General features: G+C 43.7%; 1 protein-coding gene across 5 annotated transcripts; it reads left to right on the top strand.

Annotated features, from left to right (window-relative positions):
* Nucleotides 1-1626: 1626 nt before the first annotated feature.
* Nucleotides 1627-14071, top strand: LOC135240492 (zinc finger protein 148-like). Of its 5 annotated transcripts, none has more exons than XM_064310004.1 (7): nucleotides 1627-1868; nucleotides 3577-3962; nucleotides 4662-4790; nucleotides 5233-5356; nucleotides 5845-5928; nucleotides 7842-7960; nucleotides 8511-14071. In XM_064310004.1, exons 2-7 carry the CDS (start codon nucleotides 3609-3611, stop codon nucleotides 10164-10166), a joined length of 2466 nt encoding a protein of 821 aa, XP_064166074.1. In that variant the 5' UTR covers nucleotides 1627-1868; nucleotides 3577-3608; the 3' UTR covers nucleotides 10167-14071. The 5 variants fall into 5 exon arrangements, with proteins under 5 accessions (XP_064166074.1, XP_064166073.1, XP_064166077.1 ...); XM_064310003.1 differs by having other exon boundaries at nucleotides 3574-3962; XM_064310007.1 differs by lacking the exon at nucleotides 1627-1868 and adding an exon at nucleotides 1881-2022 and having other exon boundaries at nucleotides 3574-3962.
* The last annotated feature ends 3692 nt before the right edge of the window (nucleotides 14072-17763 follow it).

The following is a 17763-nucleotide window of genomic DNA, read 5'->3' as shown; positions in this document are numbered from 1 at the left end:
GCGGATATCACTTCGGTGCTGAGCAGAGAAAAGTTAAAGTCAAGACAAAGTGTATGGTGATTTCAGGCATGCATCAATTATTACAATTATATTCTTTGACAATGCTCTGGTCATATGGTTATTATTTAGTCAATAATAATAATAATAATAATAATAATAATAATGAGGATAATAATAATAATACTGTACTTCTTGATGTATTAAGCTGGTTTTATGGTGCTGGTTTTTTCTGCCCCCCTCAGAATTCCAGCCCAAGCATGGCTGGCCATACAGTCTTTCCCAGCAGATGTTCTTCAGGTTGCCAGATATGAACAGAATAAAACTGGACAAACATGATGGGGTTGGAGACTGTGATCACGAGAAGGGCGAGCATTTGCAAACACAGACTGGGGGTGGGGAGGGTGTTGCTGGAGAGATTGCAGAGCCGAATGGAGGACAACTAGATCAAAAACTGTCTCAATGACGGATGTCTGCCCACCCTAGATGATCTGTTGGTAACCTGATGGTAGAGCGCAGTTGGCGCTGCTTGACTGTGGCGTCATATGTCTGCAGTTGGTTTTTCAAGTGCGGCAGTATAAGGCTCACGGTCACGCCAGGTGATCCCCCAGAAGTGTCAGTTGTGGAATTCTTCAAGCGTCTTGATAGGTGGTCCAGTGCTGTCCACTGCCTGGTACATTGCTGTCTCGATTTGAAGGCGTAGGCTTTTATTTTGAGACTTTCTTCCCCAGTTTTCCAAAAACAGCTGACTCTTGCCTGATCTGGTCCTGCATTTCACAGTTGTTTATGCGGTCCTCGGAAAGGATGTGTCCAAGGTGTCTGAATGATGAGACTGTTGGCTCATCAGTGGTGAAGATGGCAAAATACTTTGGTCAGTTCAGTGTTTACCAAGAGTCCCATCTCCATGTTAGCCTGTACATCAGCTGTAAGGTAGACTGCAGGGCATCTAGTGTACCAGAAAGCATTACATTACATTACAGGCATTCAGCAGATGCTCTTATCCAGAGCAACTTACACAACAGTCTACATAGTATTTACATTGAATCAATTTATATAGATGGACATATTTATATTACTGTTTTTCAGGAATTTTACACAAGCTTGGATTTCCAAGCAGGTTGGTGGGAGGTCACACACACACACACACATACACACACACAGTTCACAGGTCTTGCTGAGTGTTTTGAGAATAGGAGGACAGAGAGACAGTTTGTTGGAATTTAAATTCACAACCAATGTTCTTTCCATTGACACTGGATCAGCTTAATACTTAACATCTCTTAGAACTATTTTTATGGAACAGTAAGACGTATACCATTCATTTGTGCATCACTTTTTTGGGACTGAGCCATACTCCAGCTTTATTTGTAGCTATATGTGAATTTTTTTGTTATGAAAAAAAAACAAAAAAAAAAACATGCGTGTTTATGTTTGGTGATTTATGAAATCTTTTTCAAAAAATTAAAACTGAAAATTCATTGAGAAAATTGCATCTAAATTGCACCATGAAAACGGATAATCACCAGCACAACTTTGTTTATTTCCGGAACATGATTAACGTTGCCATTTCAGGGTTTTGTAGTCTGAGACACTATTTTTCGTGGTTTCAGAGGACTACATGAGATTCCATGGAAATGGTAGGACCATATAAAAGGGTTTTAAAATTTAAAAAAAAACCAATGGACCTGGCCGTGGGGTAATGCCATAGATGCTGCAGCAGCGAAATCTTAGCGGAGAGCAGTTCGAGTCCCATAATGCACCACAGACGGTGGCACTTCGGAGATGGAATGCTGTTGCTGTCATCCGAGCCTCAGCTGAGAAACTTTCGCAGATCATGAGTACGGCGCTGCTTCATTAATACGCCAAAACAGGTACACGATCGCTGTCCGAAAGGTCTGCGCATGTGGGGGAACTTTTCCGTTTCGTTTCGAGTTCAAGCTTGAAAGTGGCAGTTGAGTACTTCCTAGTGCGTAGAATCTCGTTTTTTTTTTTGTTTTGACTGATTGGGCCTCCTGAAATTCGCAGGTAGCTGGCAAGCTCGCAAAGCCGAACTAGTTAACGTCTGCAAACTGTGCCTCCGAAATAGCTTGCGAAATAGCGACCTTGCTGACTAGCGTTATTTATCATGAAGAGATGCAACAGTTGCATAGCTGATATAGCTAACTGGCTACTAGCTAACAAAGGTCGCTTGGTATTTAGCCAGTTAGCAAATTAGCAAGCTTGCGCTACCTACGGGTGTTTTCAGAAGTAGCGAAACGGTTCACTCGGCAAACAAGGTATTGTAACAACAATCGATTTTACTTAGGCTTATATTTAGCTAGCTAGCTACACCGGTACTAATTTGTTGACGTTAGACGTACTAGCTTGCTGTAACAAGGCAATTACTTGTCATTTCTCAGTGCGATTCAATTGTGATGCTGGTTAGCTAATGTTACACATTGTAAACTAACTAGGTAGCTTGATAGCATCACGCAAGTTGGCTAGATTTATGCATGTGTTTTAACAGCAATTCGCTTATAATATCAAAACGATTGGAACTGAAAATACAGACAGCAGCAGGCCTCGATGGTTTCAGTTGGCCTAACGATTCGATTCCAAATCAGAGTATGGTTGTTCCGTGTGTTAACTGTCTAGCAGACTACTGCAGGGGAGATAGTCTAACGTTAGCTACAATGTCCTGGAGTTTGTCGCCGTGTGATCGTACTTGATGTGCCACAACACAAACAAGGACATAGCGGCGAGTGAGTAATGTTGGCGCAAGGTTGACGTTACCGAATCCTGCGATCCCGATGGTTATGTTCTGAAACTTTATTAACGTTCGCTAGCTTGATAACGTAGCTAAGTTAGCAAATCACTCTCACTGTAAATAGCAAGCTTATTCACGAACAAACTATTTTGATCATTTAGATTTAGCTATTGTGAGTGCTGTTCAGTCTGGTAGCCACCTGAATACAGCGTACTTCTTTGGTAAAGGTGGCAAATGGAAACATTTATTGTCTGTTTTTCTCCAGCTGACTACAAGTTAGCTAGCTGTTGCATGCGATATTTCTTCAAGATGCTTTGTGTGAGCTGATTTTGACGTTAGTGGTCGTTAACGCCCAAAAATTTTGAATAACAATCGATCAACCTGTTAGTAAAGTGTGTGTATTTATTTAGCTAGGTGTCAAAATTGTGTTGTCAGCTAACCAACAGATTCTCACCAAAATCATTTTTTCTATTATTTCCACGATTTACATTTCCCATTTTTTAAATTACGTGAATGCGATGATGATATTCTAAGCATTACAGCTACATATGTTACTAGCTATCACGATAATGTAATGTGACGTGTACCTATGCTTGCTATATGGAAATACGTTAGTACCTGGATATGAGTTAAATAGAAATTCGAACTGTTGTTAAAACGGGCAAATAAGTTTTATGTAACTTCGTGCCTTGACCTAACTAAGGCCGGCTAATGGAAGGCCATAGACCTGTGCGCACGACTGCACGCAGGCCTCCACCTGGCTGGTACATTCTGTTTGGTGGGGTGTTCGTTTGCATACCACACCCCCTCAGGCTCCGCCCCTCTCTCAGCAGGTCCTTGGCTGCCTCTGTGCCAGTGGAGAAGGATGAGCATGGAGGAGAAGCTGGAGGGCATGTTGCTGAAGTGCAGCGGGGTGGTGGGGCTGCACCCCTCCTCCAGGGTCCTGGGCCCCGCTGGCGAAGAGGGGAGGCGAGGGGGAGGGGGTTTAGTAGAGTTGTCTTTGGGCGAGCGGGTGCTGGCCCATCACGCCCTGCTGGTGGAGGACGAGGATGATGAAGATGAGGATGACGAGGAAAGTGTCCTGGCCCCGCACCACCTCGTCCCGCAGGGCGAGCTGATGGTCCAGGAGGAGACTGTGAGGAACGATGGGGAGGAGGAGCCTGACGCAGAGCTTCGGAGGGACCTCCCCCACAGGATGCCTTACCCCCTCAACCTACCTGTGAGTCCTGGGTGGCAGCTAGTAATGTGGGAGAGAGATTGCTAGTAATGGGGGAGAGAGATTGCACAAAATGCGTTATTGTTGAAGCTACAGTATGCGGTCAGTCACTGACTTATTGACCAATCAAAGAAGTTTTGCTCTCGACAGAAAAACGCAAAAACAAATGGGTATGTGAAATTCAGCGTCGCAAGAAACTAATTTTACATTGTGCTGATGACTGTGAGTAGGCTATCGGTCTCAAGTCATGGATTTAGGGATTTTCACTGTTGTAGCAAACTAGTTACCTTGCAATTTGTGTTAGTTAGATTTTTAGTTTGTTTTTAAATAGCAATGTATGGTCATATAACGTCACAATGTCCCATCTTGTACATTTCAACCGTGGTAGCACTGCTTTTCAGACTAGACTGACGGTTTGAGCACTGGGTAGGTCGCTGTCAGAATGTCGGCATTGGGTCTATAAAGCAATACAGTGGTTTCATACGGGAGGACATCTGCACATGAGGGATTGCCAGCGGTATAATGGAGTATAGAGCTACATATTGATAGTACATTTCTTTTCATCCAGCTTTATGCATCTCGGTTTGGATTTATTGACCGCTAACGTTTAGAGGCGAGGCCAGCTCGTCGCGTGGCGCTTCCCCCAGTTTCCTGCTGAAAGTGTGGGAGCTGAGCTCAGCAGCGGTGCCTGGTCTTCCACAGGTGAGCGTCAAACAGGAGCTGCGGCTGCCGGACGCAGCGGCGGGGCTGAAGAGGGAGAAGGAGAGGAGGCCGAGGGAGCTCTCAGACTGCCTCAAGAAAAAGAAAAGGAAGCAGCGCTCTCCCGCGAAGGTACGCTACACGCTACGCTACGCGCCAGGGGTATGCCTCCTGCCCGCAGGCCCAGGAGAGAACGCTGTCCCTGCGGTGGGCTCGGAGGTCCCGCGTCTGGCCTGGCCAGATTGCAGGGAACCCTGTTTGGCGCTCATATAAGAATAGGGCTCCGCTTCATTTTGATATTACGGGAATTTTTCAATATAAAGTTAATGTTACTGCCTGTACAGATGCTTGGAGCTCACTGGGAGGAGTCTCCTATTAACCCATAATGTGGTTTGTTTTTTTAATTCCCTTTCATATGTATATTCCTGTCAAATATTAATGTTTAGGAATGCAAGATAAAACCGCACATGCAGTGTTTTGTTGTTTTGTCTGGAGGGTGTAGAGTGTTAGGTACAGGCCCCTGAGAGGTTGGGAGAGGTGGCCCTTGCGTGATTTACGTGGCTTGCTTCTCCAGATCCTCACCATTAACGAAGACGGGTCCCTGGGCCTCCAGACCTCCAAGTCTCACGTGTGCGAGCACTGCAGCGCCGCCTTCCGAACCAACTACCACCTGCAGAGGCACGTCTTCATCCACACTGGTGAGCCTCCTTTCGCTGGCCGCCGCCTTTCCGCGCGCCTTCGGCCTGCGCAGCTGCCCCTCCCCCTCATTTTTCACTCTCCTCTTGATGAGCAAACAATGAATAATAGCTGCTTTTTTTTCCTTTTTTGGTCAGTACTTGTGAAAGAGACCCTAAGGACGCTGCATGTAATCGCAGGTTATTTACTGATGTTGTTAGTATTCCTACCAGTAAAGTGTGAGCGAGTGCAAATCTTCTGTGTTATTTCCTTGTGATTTAGTTCCATACGGTCCTGGAGGGGAGAGGGGGTTTGTTTTAATTATTCTCATATCCTCATATTAATCCTGTACATGAACTGAGGAATAAGGACAAGGCGCTGTAATGGTTTCTTTGTGATGTCCCGGCTGTATCTCTGTTTCTTCTCATTCTGTTTCACGCTGCTTAAAGCACTTTTGAACTGTTTTTAATGTGCATGTGCACATTCAGTCTCCCTTCCTTCTCTCATTCAGGTGAGAAGCCCTTTCAGTGTAATCAGTGTGATATGCGCTTCATTCAGAAGTATCTCCTCCAGCGGCATGAGAAGATCCACACAGGTAAGACCGAACTGAACAAGCACAGTCCCAAATGAAAGAATTTAGGAAAATGCATGTGCAGAAATTGTTTGGAACATAGCCCGTTTAGTTTCTTTGAAACATATCGCTGAGAGTTGAGTTCTAAGTAAGCAAATAGATTTTTTTTAGCATAACTTTAACATAACTACAAGGGATGGTGATTTTAAGTTATTTCACAAATTGAGTGATCGCATAATGTGCTCGATTCCAAATCGATTCCTAGAACGGGGATTCCTACAACGGCTTGACTGAATACTCAATTCTGATTGCCTGGGATGTGTGCTACCAACACACAGTTGTACATACATAGCCTTTATTAGAATGTAAAAAAGATCACGTAGTCGCGTATCCATTGAGTCATCTATCAATCCATTACTCGTAACTGTCCCTACTTGATACACATAGTTGGAGAAGCCTAGGTCGTTATGTCACTGGAATACTAGCGAATGCCTGCTGTTTTTGAAACATCTAAAGGGCAACAAACCAACTAGATAGCAGCTAGGTAGCCATCCTGAGAATGACGGTATATACATCTGTCATTCTGTTGAGGCCGCTCTCTGTCATTTAAAGCAATAAACTTTATCTAAATACAACAAACTCTATGGGTTTTGGCTAATTTCCTAACTAGCTACAGCTTGAATAGCTATTTATGTAGCTGCTTGCCAAGTGTGTCTCTACGGTCATGTCATTGGAGGGCAATTTAACATTGCAGTTGATATTTAGCCACTCAGGATTTTCAGAGAACACTGCCAGCATAAGAATGATGGTCTATTATAGCAAGAAAGTTTAGTAAGGAAGATTTAGTGGATTCTTCTGGTCAAACTCCTGTGAGCAAATGTAAATAAGTATTATGTAAATTTCCTGCTCTACTTTGAAATGTAAATACTGCACTTGAAAGCTAACATATTGCTATATACCAACCTAATTGTTTTTTACAGTCAGGCCCAGAATTAGCATCCTTGATGAAAATGAATAAAAAAGGCGTAAAATAAACAACACAGACAAGATATCTTATGCTGAAAAGTATGAGAAAACCATATACTTGTTTTCTAATACAATTGTTTTAAAAATTTGAGTGATGCACTTTTTAAAAAAAATGTAGGGGTCAAAATTATTGCTAATTTTAAAGTTTGTTTAAAGTAAAATCGGTTTAATCTTTGATAAAACATATTTGTGTTATCTCGGAGCAGTACCAACCAAAGAGAGAGACAAAATGTTTTTGTAAGTGTTGATAGTTTTATTAATTTATTAAATTATGTATGTATTTTGTAATGACATATTCTATTAAGTCAGATGGTTTTGGTTGAAGTAGATATTGTCCATTGATGATAATTGATATCTGCAGGTCTGAAGGAGAAGCATAAGCAGGTCATAAGAAGGAGAAGCATAAAATAATTTAATAAATAATTGGGCCTTTATTGTTTGAAGATTGATTTGAATTTCATGCTGATGTTTGCATAGTGGGTCTGAAGTTATTTCTGTAGGGAAATCTAAATATTGCCAAACCCTGTTCCTGTTTCTCAGTGATGGCAGTGATGGTGTATTGGCCTTGTGCAGTGGAACTAGGTCCACTATGTGAAAACAATGGGAGAAAACATGTTTAGGCACGTGATATTGCAAGAAATGGAAACCTGGTTAAAGTGTTTCGTTTTGAGTCATCAGGCATTTTTTTTTCCAAGTGGCCTTTGAAAGCTTTATGATAGAGACGTTTGATCTGGTACGGCTTCCTGGAGCCAATTCATGAAAAAAATACTGTTTTAGGGAAACGCTGCAGAAGCAGAGCATCCGTTATTACTTCTTGTCAACGAAGAGCCTGTCAGGTGATGCTTGGTTCCTCAGCGGTGGGCCTGGTCTCTTGGTGAAGTGTCGCTGTTGTTCTTTTCCTGCTGGTTCAGGTGAGAAACCCTTCCGCTGTGACGAGTGCGGGATGAGGTTCATCCAGAAGTACCACATGCAGAGACACAAGCGGACCCACAGCGGGGAGAAGCCCTATCAGTGCGATTACTGCCACCAGGTACCCACCAGGTTTCTGCTCAAGGTCTTGCTGGCGGAGCTGACCCCAAGGCAGAGTTTGAGTTGAAAATCACTGTGACCGTTTCAACCCGGTCAGTAGAAAAGAGGGAAAAGGACATTCCTGTGCATGAGTGCAGAAACTGTACAGCAGTGCATGCATTTTCCTGTGCCTCATTCATCAGAATCCCTAAACTAGTTCCATCCCAAACTGTGCGTAACATGGCGTGTTTCCTGAACATGTTCTACCGTCACGCACACTTCAGAGTGCATAGAGAAATTGAGGGTACTGTAGGGAGGATTAGTGACCCTATAAATATATACATTTTCAATCTACACTGGTGCTGAAAATGTGCAGCAGTGTAATTCAGTGGGGACAGATGCATTTCAGTCTTGTGTTTAAAATAGTGTACACGCATGTAATGCATATAAAAGAATAGTCATTCTCTGGTCTGTATACACACATTGTGTGTTGTTAATGCTGTGCAGATACATGCTGTTTTGTAAAGTGTATGTGCATGCACTCGTTCACACATTCTGTCCCCCCTCCCCAGTACTTCTCCAGGACGGACCGGGTCCTGAAGCACAAGCGCATGTGTCACGAGAACCCGGGGGGCCGGGGCGGCCGGGCCGGAGCCAGAGACGGGCTGCTGGGAGCCGAGGACAGCCTGGGCTTCCCCTTCCCCCCCAAAGAGTGCTCCCCCGCCGCCATGCCCCCAAAGAAGAAGCGCCAGCGAGCCGGCGAGAAGCCCCGCCTGGAGAAGGAGAGGGGGGACGCCAGGCCCTGCAAAAACGAGTGCCTGCCGCTGTTCGTCGCGGGCCCCGCCCACGTCCCACCCGCCGTCTCCAAGGTGAAGGACGAGTACGTGGTGGCGGAGTACGCGGTGGAGCTCCCAGAGCCCACGCTGGCGGGGGGGCTGTCCGGGGCGGGGTCGCCCGAGGAGGCCCACCCCCCGAAGCTGGTCCTGAAGAAGGTGACGGGCAAGCGGAGCCAGAAGCAGCGGGCCGAGCCCCCGGGGAGCCTCTCCCCGCTGGCCGCCTTCGAGGACGGCAAGGCCGGCCGCTTCGCCTTCGAGCTGGTGGACAAGCAGGGCCTGCTGGACGTGGCGGCGCACGCGGAGCTGGACCCCGTGGACGGTGGCCTGCAGGGCGGGCCCAGCAAGCCCGCCGCCAGCAGCACCAACTACGACGACGCCGTGCAGTTCCTGAAGAAGAAGCGCTACCTGCAGGCAGCCGCCGCCTCCGCCGTCGCCGAGGCGACCCCCGGCGGGGGGCGGGACTACGCCCTGAGCGTGGGGGCGGCGTCCTCGCAGCCCGCCGTCACCCAGGCGGCCGTGGCCAGCGTCATGGACGAGGACGACACCGTTCCCGCCGCCATCTTGGACGGGCACCAGACGCTGAGCGTGGAGATCAAGCCCGGCCACGAGCGCCACAGCGTTCTGCCCGACGAGGTCCTCCAGACCCTGCTGGACCACTACTCCAACAAGGCCAACGGCCAGCCCGACATCTCCTTCAGCGTGGCCGACACCGAGGTCACCTCCAGCGTGTCCATCAACTCCTCCGACGTGCCCGAGTCGGGGCCCTCGGAGGCCCTGGGCCCCGGGCTGCAGGCGCCCCCTGCTGAGAAGGCCAGCATGCTGCAGGAGTACTCCAAGTTCCTCCAGCAGGCGCTGGAGAGGACCAGCCAGAACGACGCCTTCCTGAACAACCAGAGCCTGGCCTTCGTGACCGAGACCCAGGCCCTGTTTCCCGCCGCGGAGAAGCAGTACGCCCCCGCCGGGCGCCTGCGGGCGGGGCTGGGCTCCCCGCTCAGGTCCCCCCTGGACAAGTCGCACTTCGGCCTCCTCGTCGGGGACGGCCAGCACCCCTTCTCCTTCTCGGGGGACGAGGCGAACCCCGCCTCCGTCTCGCCCACCGAGGACTTCCTGGAGCAGGTCACAGCGGCCAAGAAGGCCGACGCCGCGGTGGTGGCGGCGGCCGTCCACCCGTCCTTCCAGATGGGCGGCTTCGAGCAGAACTTCCGGTCCCCGCTCCAGACCTCCAGGTCCGGGATCGCCTCCCAGTTCAGCATCGTCAACGGGCAGCTGAGTCTGCGGGGCCAGGGGGGTGGAGCCTCCGACTTCCCAGAATTCTCCTTGGTCAGCGTGACTGAGTCCAGAACTCAACTGACCTCATCACCAGATGCCACAAGCAGTCAGACTTTTGGATGAAGGGGCGCAACCATCCGTATTCAAGGTCCTGTCAAAAAAAGCACTTTATATTCCTTTTGTTTGTGGTCTCCCAGCCTAGGTTGCACTGTAGGGGTGGTTCACTGTTCAATACATTATAGTTTGAGATATCATCTCTTCTGTTTTCCTGTCTTTTCTTTTTCTTTTGATCACATTTACAGTTTAAATATTCACACATATATATATAAAATATATCTTTCATGTTATGGTAAGCAACAAATTGAAAACAAGGAATACAAATTTATTGTCATTTGTAGTTCAGTACCTTCTTAGATTTTTAGAATATATTTATCTTTGTCGTTGTAGAATGTGATTTAAAACAAAACGTTTTTTGATGATGTGTGAAAAAGAAGCAGGTATCAGTCTTACCTCATAGCTGGCCAATACGCCCACACCCTGTCCTTTGAACATTTATTTGACAATCATTATGAGATGCGGTTGTTTATTGAATGGCAGAGAGTTCATAGCTAGACCACATTGATATTCTGACCCACTGGCTTTGTAGGAGTATGTAAATGTTTTGCATTTGCAAACCGCCACTGCATCAAGCTAACGGTAATGGTGCAGGGTCTTTTCTTTCCGGTCAGGGAGAAGGCTAAAGTTGTCATTTACCTCTGGCTGGTGTTTATATGTGCTTTTTTAGAGCCTGTCTTCATCCTTCTACCGTCCTCTTTTCATAATCTGATGAAAGGGACCTTTGCATTGCGTTATTGGTTGCCATGGAGAACACGGTTTTGTTATTTAGCTCTCATCAACATTTCACTGCCAGCCCTCGCTATTGCGTAAACACAGGACTGCAGGTGGGTGATGTCAGGTTTAAACAGCACTGCTAATGCACAGCAGTTTGGGCCTCGCTATAAGCTGGTACAAACGAGCCATTTCCACTGATCACTGGTCTCCTTCCATTACAAAATGGAGCCTCTATGTGTATCTGCTGAAAGTGGTTCACAAACCCCATAATGAGAGGACATGGTGTGCTGTTGGTCACTGGCTCATATTAAGAAGACTTTGCTGTCCTTGGAAAAGACAAGTTTTATTTTTCCAAGTCACACATTGTGGCCAAAATTAAAAATAGACATGACATGATGAAAGTAGCCACTGGAAAGACATGACATGATGCGTTGAAGCGTTCTTGAGACCGGACTTTCCCATTGCCATTTACTTGTATGTTCAGAAGATGGGTGGGAGGCAAACCACAGTAACTGTGAGAGGAAGTTGTTGTACTCTCATTTGGATAATCTAGCAAGTTGGCTTGCACTCTGAATTCTGAAGCTGCTAAAATTAAGTTGTTTTACACAAGCGCAAATGTTTGAAAAATAATTTTTTATCATTTCCCCCAGCACAGATAATGATAAATTGTTTGATTTGGTAAAGAAAGGTTCCGTTTGATGTTATTGATTCCTTTTCCTAATCACAATTCGGTGATGCACACAATTTTATGCGCTAAAATTTTGTGTTTATTGGTACAGTACTGAGTTTTAAAAAAAACTGATTTGTATCAAGAAGTGATAATGAAATAAATTGCTACTCAAACTAAGAGTAGCTATATTTGCACTTTGAACCATTGTAATCAGAAATTTGTTTCTGGACATTGTCCTAATACACTGGGCTGATTTGTGGACATTTGATGCCTTTTTAAAATGATGCCAAACTTTCATTTAATTGACTTTTGGAAATGTGATAGCGACCTGACTAATATTTTATACTCTTTTGAACGATTGGCACTGATATGTCAAAGGAAGTTGGGCTGAAGAACAAGATTGTAATCGAGTTTTATGAAATATCATGTCAAGTTTTTCCTTTGTTTTACGCTTTGCTTGCTGAAATATATTAATTTTCATATCCTGTCAAGTGCATTTCAGTCTTAAATCGCTTGCATTGCACAATGATATTGTTTTATCTTCTGAAGAAAATAGTTTATTTTTTAATTTAATAATGTAGTTGTTGCTTAATCAGTGCCTTTACGTACCTGTAAACTCCCTTTGATGCTCTTGTTGGAGCTTTTAAATCTGGGGCGAGGAGACACATAATACGCACTTTCCAGATAGACTGGCTGCCAGCATTGGGCTTAAGCCCTTTTCCATTTCATTCACCAGAATTTTTGTCTTAATGGAAGATTAATCTCTTCATGTGTTTTGGATTTTGGAATGACTGTTTATATTTAAAGCACTTTTTACACCATCACCATGTCTTTTAGGATTAAGATTTTCACTGGACTGCAGCAGTTTGTGGTGTTGGAAAAAATCAATATTATATATTTTTATTTCCCCCCAATGACCTAAAGGTATTATGTTAAAAAAAGGTGAAAAATAGTGATAGGGTTAAATTCTTTGTTTCTTGCAGAATGGTTGGTCAAGCATAATAGAATAAAATGCCACAAAAGAAAGATTTTTTTTCTTGGATTCAAATAGGTTGTTTTACATATTTTATGTCCATATCTGCATATGTTTGTCATATTCTTAACAACTGTAATCCATGCTTTAGACTTCTGATGCGCGCAATGTATTCTGGGTACAGAAATGGGTGGAGAGTTGAGGTTACTCGTTATACTCAATGCAAAACTCAAGGTGTGATTTAATAAGTGTATATGCTTTTTAAAATGGTTAGGTATTGTTACATTTTTATTGTATTTGTACATATAGAAGAGTATTTATTGCAAATATAGCAAAATTAAATAAACCTCAATCTCAGTCAAGTAAAAACGGATTCAGAGATGAAATGTTTTGATCATTGTTACTCTTAAGCTATCCCTGGTCAGAAGTTGAGAGGCAGTTTTACCACCTGTTGGTGTTTTGCTTTGAGATATTTGTACAGACGTCTTCCCCAAATTTGTAAGGTTTCTACAGAATTCAGCTATTCTATGATCATCATTTTCCAAATACCAGTCTTACCCCTCGCAATGTTTGTATCCCATAGCTAGTGCAAGCCAGTCTTTGACTAGTTTTTTTGTTCTTAAATCTCTTCAGACAATCAAGAGAGAACTTGCCTCAGCAGCTCCACCATTTCTCTTTACACACATTCCTTTTCTTTTTTGTGCATTTTATGCGGAAGCCTGTGTATGCTGTAAATACATTTTTGTATTTGGAATCGTATGTATAACTTCTGTTGCTGTAAATACAAAACATGTAGTTCTGCCATTTATTTGACCTTGTTTTCAGTTGGCAATAATGTGCTGTACCGTGTGAGTAACTGGAGTCTAGCGGAAATAACTGAGCAGTGATTTGCCTGTTTGATTAATTTAGCAAAACTGAAAAGTAAATACAAATAACTGAAAAAATGCAATACTTCAGTTGTTTGATCGGTGCTGCATTTTAATAAAACAATGCAATATTTTGGGATTGCTTGGAGTTCTCCAAATCTAAACCTGTGACCTCTCCAGTTGAGTACATTATTGCAGTCATTCTGTTTTATTATTCAATATTTTTACATTGAGTCGGTAATCAATGAAATGTTAATATTTTTCTATGGGAACCTGAATAATCTGGAGAGGAAATTGGGACATGTAGTTCATAACAGAAATGACAGGACAATTAACTAATGTTATTACTCTTAGTATGTCTGAATATTACATCTTAAATTACCAAGTTCTGCAAAAAAAAAAAAAAAACAGAAAAACAATGGTTGGAGGCTATTGATGAAAAACAAATTCAAATTTGATTTGCATGTCCTCCTTTATGTCATTTTTAGTACACTGGGTATATTTTTATATGTAATGTAAGCCTTTTATTGTAGATGATGCATTTTGGTAGAGGACAATTAACTTTCATGCAATATTACGCATACATTTTGTCAAAATCTAATTTTATTGGCTGTCGTTGGTTTTTGATCGTGTCTTACTTGCAATTGTGTAATGATTTGTCCCTCAAATACATGTGATTTACAGTATGCTTGCTGACTCGTCTTTGTGTACTTTTTAAAATTACTTTTAAATGCTGTCCCCAAAAATGACACCCTTAGTTTCTGTGAGATTTAACCAGTTTTATTTGTTATTCCTGTCACATAGCTTCAGCAAGTGTGACTGAGACTATTGAATCAGTGAAAAATTTGGCACTCTTAGGATGTTATACCTTTTATTTGATTTTATAGCCTCAGAGGGGATTTTGGCTGTTCTACTTGCTTAATGCACCCTTGGTGGGAACGTTTCATAATAGGGTGTAGCTTTGTGATGTTTTCCCAAACTAAAAGTGGTGCCAAAAATGGAGTCTTTGAGGTCTGAGGCTGTAACCTAATTAGACATCCGCCCTGTAAAATCCTGCTGAAATTTGAGTGAGTGGAATTATGTTAAAATCAAACAAACAATGACTAGGGGTGACTTCTTTTGTTTTGTTTCTGTTCTGAAAAACCTTAGAACCCAAGATCCAAAGAACATCAGTGAAAGAACAGAAGCATTAAAATAAATATTTAAAAAAAGCAGATTAAGATGGAATATATTTAGAGTGAAGCTAAATATTGCTGTTCATTACATTGTTTTAGCAGATGCTTTTATCCCAAATGACTTTCAGTGTAGGAGAAACATATGTAATGAATTAATATCAGAAGTACCGTGTCTATTCAGTGCATAGCAGTGGCTAGTATGGCCCACAAGTGGATTTCAGTCTCAAACCCAAGAAGTAGCAGTACATAATTTACAGATGTCCTGGTATATGTTTGTGTGCTTATGAAATGGATAAACCAATCTGTGTGACAAAGACCTTGTCTGCACAAGTCACCTTGCAAAAGTACCCATGCTAGGGCAGTTTGAACTGACCATTGACCATGTCACGCTTGAATAGAGTTCTTCAGTGGTGGTCGTGTCCAGCAGGTGTCTCCATAGCAACACTGACCAACTGGGGCTAGCTGTGTCCCCGTACAGCCACTTTCATCAGCGCTGTCACTGACGAAACCAACTCCAAACCAACAGTTGATTGCAAACCTTCCTCGGATGATCACTCTTCAAACTGGTCAAATAAGGATAAGGATTTTCCCATTGTGTGATATGTTTAAAAGGGGTTAATGTTTTGTGCAGAGCCCAGTTATACTCACTCAACATAATACAAACATAAAGGCTGCTGTGTGGTTCAAAAAATGAGACTTGGGAGGGGTCCCACAATGATCTTTCCCTGAAACACGGGTGTATTTTATCAGAACATCAAAAACACGTCAAACAGAAATTATTAAATGCCTTCAATCTATGGCAATTTACTTTATTTATTAGTTTTGTTTTCATCCTTTTTTGAAAAATGAAAACCTAACAGAAGCCCAGAAACAGGGATTTGTTGAGGATGCAACTTCTGACCTTTGGGTGTCATGTGAATTGACATGGTCACTGTATTTGCTCAGAGGACCCTAGTGCTTGGGGGGTGGGGGGTGGGGGGTGGGGGGGGGGGGGGGCGGGGCGGGAGAGAGATTGTTTCAGACCCGGCTCTGTGTGTTCTACAGCAGGCAACAGGAAGTCGATCCCACTGCTTCCTGTTCGCACTGATTATCCACTTCCTGCCTGGAGTCAGAGCAAAGACTTCCAAACGGGATTTGACCGCACCCTCAGACAGCCTAAAGTGAAAACAGTGTCAGGTAATGGGTCACGGGGTACGGGGAAGGGGATTTAGGATTGGGGGTAGTTACAAAATTAGAGAGGACCTGTCACTCCTCAAGCACCTCCTCCCATCAAATTACGTGCTTTTCTGGTGGGGATCTGATCTCGTATCTGAAAGGGAGCAAGGTTGTGTGCCCCCGCTCCAGGTTTTTCCAATTACACCGCTCTGCACTGACCTCACAGTGGGAACCAAGCCAGGTGGTGCAGTGGCCCAGCCCTGGGGCTCCTGGAGGTCTGGTTACCTGCCAGCAGTAATGTAGGAAACAGAGCTGCTGTGCAGATGTGTTTATGGTTTGATACTATTGTTCAGGGACCAATTGGAGAGCACTATTATGAGGTTGATCGGTCAATATGGGGGGTGGGAGGTGGTATTGGGTACTGCAGCCAAAGTTTAATCGACTTCCCCTCTTGCTGCTAACTGAATGGTGGTTTGCGACAGGTTGAAAAAAAGATTGACTTTTTACTTTGGCAAGGTGATTTTATTTATCTTTATTTGTAGGATGGGAGAGGTTTAAAAAGCACAACCTTTTTTTGGATTGTACACTTCTGGTACACAAATGCTCACAACACTGCAATAAAATAATTGTAGTTGGTACTCATCTCCAGTAATACCTGTATAGAGGCCTGAACTATGCCCTTCTGTTTTATGTGGTTAATTGAAACAAAGTGGGCAAAAAAGAGAAAAAACCCAGCTTCTGACCTCATATATTTTACACGGCTGAGTCCCTTTAACTGTGCTCCAGATTGTCAGGAAATGCAGTCAGCAGTGCACTCATGGTTTTGGGTTTAGGGTGTTAACCGGTCTCACCCACATTTTTGGATCATGAGAAAGAAACCCTTAGCTCCAGGATCATCGCTTCCTGGTCAAAATGGTGGAGCTGAGTGTACGTGCTAATAATAGCTGCCCCTATGACCACATGAAAGGATGTTGTCATTGAGTACTGCATGTGACACAAGTCCTGTCACTATCCACTCACATTTTTCACCGCTAACTGCAATAATTCTCACTTTCTCAAAATGTGTAAATGTGGACCTCTTCCTTTAAATGCTCCAGATTTAAAGTTCTTTTTTTTATTACTGTCATTTTGTCTGGCTGTCATTGCAATGGTTGAACGCAATGGAAAAACAGGACTGTCATTGCAATGGTTGAACATTATCGCTACAGAAGTGAAGAGAAATAGTATAGTGCCAAATAGAAAAGGTTAGCAGCTGAAGAGAGAAATCTCAATATACAGAGAGAGAGAGAGAGATGGAACAATTGTGGGACCCTGTTTCTGGTTTTCACAAACACTGAAAGGAGTGGCCTTCTTATCTTCATATTTTATGCAACAAAAAAAATGTTATGCAAGAACAAGAGCTTTGAAATGAGCTCATATGGATTACACTGCATCAGAAATTACACAAAAAAAGTTATGTTATGGTCAGATATAGCCACAGTGTGTGTGATACATGATCTTAACCTTTTGTAAAATATGCAAAGAGAAGTATTTTTTTTTTGCCATTCACTTCGCTGTAGTGAAGAGTTGCATAAAGGCTGAGGAGGACAGCACTGTCAGCCCCACGTGGAGGGTTAAGCGGGAGAGAGGGAATGAGAAAGCGCCTCGCCTGACCATGCGCAATCAGGAAGCCATGGTGAGTCGTGGGGGGGGCGGGGGGGCCGGAGCGTGCGGCTTCTTGCTCTGAGAACAGCGACTTGGACGGTAGAGGCAGGGCGGTGCTCCAGAAGGGTGGCGACTTCCTTTTGGATAAACATGTCATTAATCTGAGAGAACACATTCTTTCCCATCGCAAGATAACCAACGGGGGAATGTTCTCTGTTTTAGCACACACTGTCTTCAGGTCCTGGTTCATTAATCTTCCCATTCTGACCTTCCTGTAGATTTTATAACCTGCACATCAATATGTATAGATTGAGCTTAAATTCTTCCTTAAAAATACTGAAAGTTTTTTTGTGTTTTCAGAATAAAATAATAAACTATTTTTTATCATTCACAGTGTGCTTCTTTG

Source organism: Anguilla rostrata, chromosome 15 (assembly GCF_018555375.3).
Source record: "Anguilla rostrata isolate EN2019 chromosome 15, ASM1855537v3, whole genome shotgun sequence".
Lineage (NCBI taxonomy): Eukaryota > Metazoa > Chordata > Actinopteri > Anguilliformes > Anguillidae > Anguilla > Anguilla rostrata.
Note: the sequence above shows the minus strand (reverse complement) of the source record. Positions and strands in the feature narration are given on the sequence as shown.

Bases quoted from the DNA above. Each gene is read 5' to 3' on its own strand.
- LOC135240492 (XM_064310004.1), top strand. From the start codon at position 3,609: ATGAGCATGGAGGAGAAGCTGGAGGGCATGTTGCTGAAGTGCAGCGGG. The intron at 3,963-4,661 runs GTGAGTCCTGGG...GGTCTTCCACAG, and splicing joins CTTACCCCCTCAACCTACCT to GTGAGCGTCAAACAGGAGCT. The intron at 5,357-5,844 runs GTGAGCCTCCTT...TCTCTCATTCAG, and splicing joins GCACGTCTTCATCCACACTG to GTGAGAAGCCCTTTCAGTGT.